At 37.1% G+C, this 2,797-nt stretch overlaps 1 protein-coding gene and 1 pseudogene across 1 annotated transcript; both read left to right on the top strand.

Moving 5' to 3' along the window:
• Positions 1-974: 974 nt before the first annotated feature.
• Positions 975-2,084, top strand: LOC121990924 (annotated as a pseudogene).
• A 9-nt stretch (positions 2,085-2,093) lies between these two features.
• Positions 2,094-2,587, top strand: LOC121990923 (putative UDP-arabinose 4-epimerase 2). Its single transcript, XM_042544972.1, has 3 exons — positions 2,094-2,226; positions 2,332-2,426; positions 2,500-2,587. Exons 1-3 carry the CDS (start codon positions 2,131-2,133, stop codon positions 2,585-2,587), a joined length of 279 nt encoding a protein of 92 aa, XP_042400906.1. The 5' UTR covers positions 2,094-2,130.
• Positions 2,588-2,797: the final 210 nt, after the last annotated feature.

The following is a 2,797-nucleotide window of genomic DNA, read 5'->3' as shown; positions in this document are numbered from 1 at the left end:
AACCTAAAAGGAAACAATTCTTGAGAACAAGAATCCTTGAAGCACCTGAACCTCGGTTGAAGAATCCTCCTGCTGCCGAAGAGCCAAAAAAGAACAAGAAGATCATTGTTGAAGATGAGATTGATGTGAAGTATAAATCATTTAAGAAATTTGATACTGTTAAAGAACACTCGGATCACTATTTCAGCATCCCAGAGCATCTCGATGGTGTTCCGTCTTGTCGGGAAATTAAGGTAAGTGCCATCACTCTTAGGTATGATAATTTCCATTGATATGGTTATCTGAATCTACCCACCACGGTCGGTGTTATATGATCGATTGCATAAATAATGGAGATGAGATTGATACAGAAGTATAGCCTGGCAGTAGGGCAGGGATGTGGCAACGAATGATGATAATTTCCTAATATCTTTTTATTGACAGCCTTCAAAAAATTGGGCAAAAAGGATTCAGCTTGAGTGGAAGCTTCTAGAGAAAGATTTACCTTGTAAGATCATTCTATTTTAGGTATTTAATTTAGATATGTTGAATTCCGACTTTATACTCTTTTTTTTATTACAATTGTTTTACACTATAAATTCTCTGATTGTATCAAATGCTTGTATAAGTCTACTGTTTGTGAAGAGTTCTTTTTTTTTGCTTTTCAAAATGCTTTTATTTAGTTATTTAGGCTTCATTAACAATTTATAATCAAGTAGGTTGGAAACGCTAGAATTTTAGATGTAAATAAAGTTTCCTTAATTTTCTGGTCTAGGGAAAATAGATACCCAAATAAGTTGAAATATCTAATCATCCATGCAAGAGTATTGGCTTCTATGAACCCAAATGACTGTTAAATTTCATATGTAAATACAATTCGTAGATCAACTTCTACACTTGGCATAATTCTGCATATCTAGAGGATTCAGATATCCAAAACATGTAAACTAAAAGAAGAAAAACTCTCTTTTGCATGAAATAATTGGAAGGATCGCATGTGCATCCGTACTACGCCTGAAGAACTGGAGGATTTCAGTACTCCGGACTTCACAATTTATAATGTTGGCCAGTTCCATGTAATCGATACACACACTACATGACTATCTCCACCAGCATTGATCTTAATCTTGATAGGAAAGAAATGGTCATCCTTGGCACACAGTATGCCGGGGAGATGAAGAAGGGTTTGTTCGGTGTGATGCACTATCTAATGCCTAAAAGAAACATTCTCTCCCTGCACTCTAGCAACAATATGGGCAAAGATGTTGATGTTGCCCTCTTCTTTGGACTATCAGGTAAGTGTTGGTCGGACGAGATTCTGGCGCATCACCTGCCCATTGCATGGTTACTATACTGCCCTTTGCAACTTAACTAGAAGCATTCCATGTGTAAATGTGTAGAATTATGTTACACTGCAGTGTTTTCGCCATATGGCTTCTTTGTTCTTATGACTTTTGCTTTGTTGTTTTAGGCACAGGGAAAACTACTCTGTCTACAGACCACAACAGGCTTCTTATTGGCGATGATGAGCATTACTGGAGTGAAAATGGTATTTCAAACATTGAAGGAGGTTGCTATGCAAAATGCATCGGCCTAACAAAGGAGAAGGAACCTGACATTTGGAATGCCATCAAATTTGGAACTGGCAAGTGCCCTATCAAACTCGACATGCACTTTGAACTGGAACCATTCATATTTTTTTGTCCTAATGTTTGCAAATTTCTTGTAGTGTTGGAAAACATCATTTTCGATGAACACACTAGGGCAGTAGACTACTCTGATAACTCTATTACAGGTGATTAACAAGATGAAACAAACTTCTTGAGTGAATTGGTATTGTGTGAAAGGGAATCTGGTTCAATGGAATTGTTGATGTTGCAGAGAACACTCGAGCTTCATATCCAATTGAGTATATTCCTAATGCGAAGATACCGTGTGTTGGTCCGCACCCTAAGAATGTCATCCTCTTGGCATGTGATGCTTTTGGCGTGCTTCCACCAGTTAGCAAACTTACTTTAGCACAAACAATGTATCACTTCATCAGCGGTTACATTGCTCTGGTGCATAGTCCATTGCATCAAGCACATCGTTATGCCTGCCCATAGGTTCTATCATAATATCACATCAAATACTTTGGTAATTCTGGAAGCCATGGCAGCACATGGTGTTAAAACTCTTATTTACTCAAGTACATGTGCAACTTATGGGGAACCGGAAAAAATGCCTATTACAGAAGTAACTCCTCAGGTGAGAAACCATGCCTACTTTCTCGAAGAATTTCTTTTTCCAATATTTACTAATATTGTCGCACTCATGAACTTGGTTATGTTTATCACGCCATGTGAGATACAGCATCCTATCAACCCACACGGGAAGGCCAAAAAGATGGCGGAGGATATTATTTTGGACTTCTCAAAGAGATCAGACATGGCAGTCATGATCTTAAGGTCTCATTCTCTGATGATAATTTAAAACTAGCTAGCCTGCTTAGAGCACGATCTAATCTCTCTATGTTGACAGATATTTCAATGTTATTGGATCAGATCCTGAAGGAAGGTTAGGTGAAAGAATAGTGAATGTTAAATTTGCATCTGACAAACCTCATTGATACAGAAGCAAATATAAACAACAATCTTTTCTATAGTGAATGTTATTTTTCTATAGTTAACAACAATCTTCTCATTGATATAGAAGCAAATATAACATCGTTATTTTTCCAGCTGGAATGTAGTGAATGTTATAGCTCTTAATCTACACTTATTTGATTGACACTTTGGTTCTTTTAGGTGTCCTATGTAATTATTAAAGCTGTGTGTAT

Source organism: Zingiber officinale, chromosome 6B, assembly GCF_018446385.1.
Source record: "Zingiber officinale cultivar Zhangliang chromosome 6B, Zo_v1.1, whole genome shotgun sequence".
Classification (NCBI taxonomy): Eukaryota; Viridiplantae; Streptophyta; class Magnoliopsida; order Zingiberales; family Zingiberaceae; genus Zingiber; species Zingiber officinale.
This window is presented reverse-complemented; position numbering and strand designations above follow the sequence as displayed.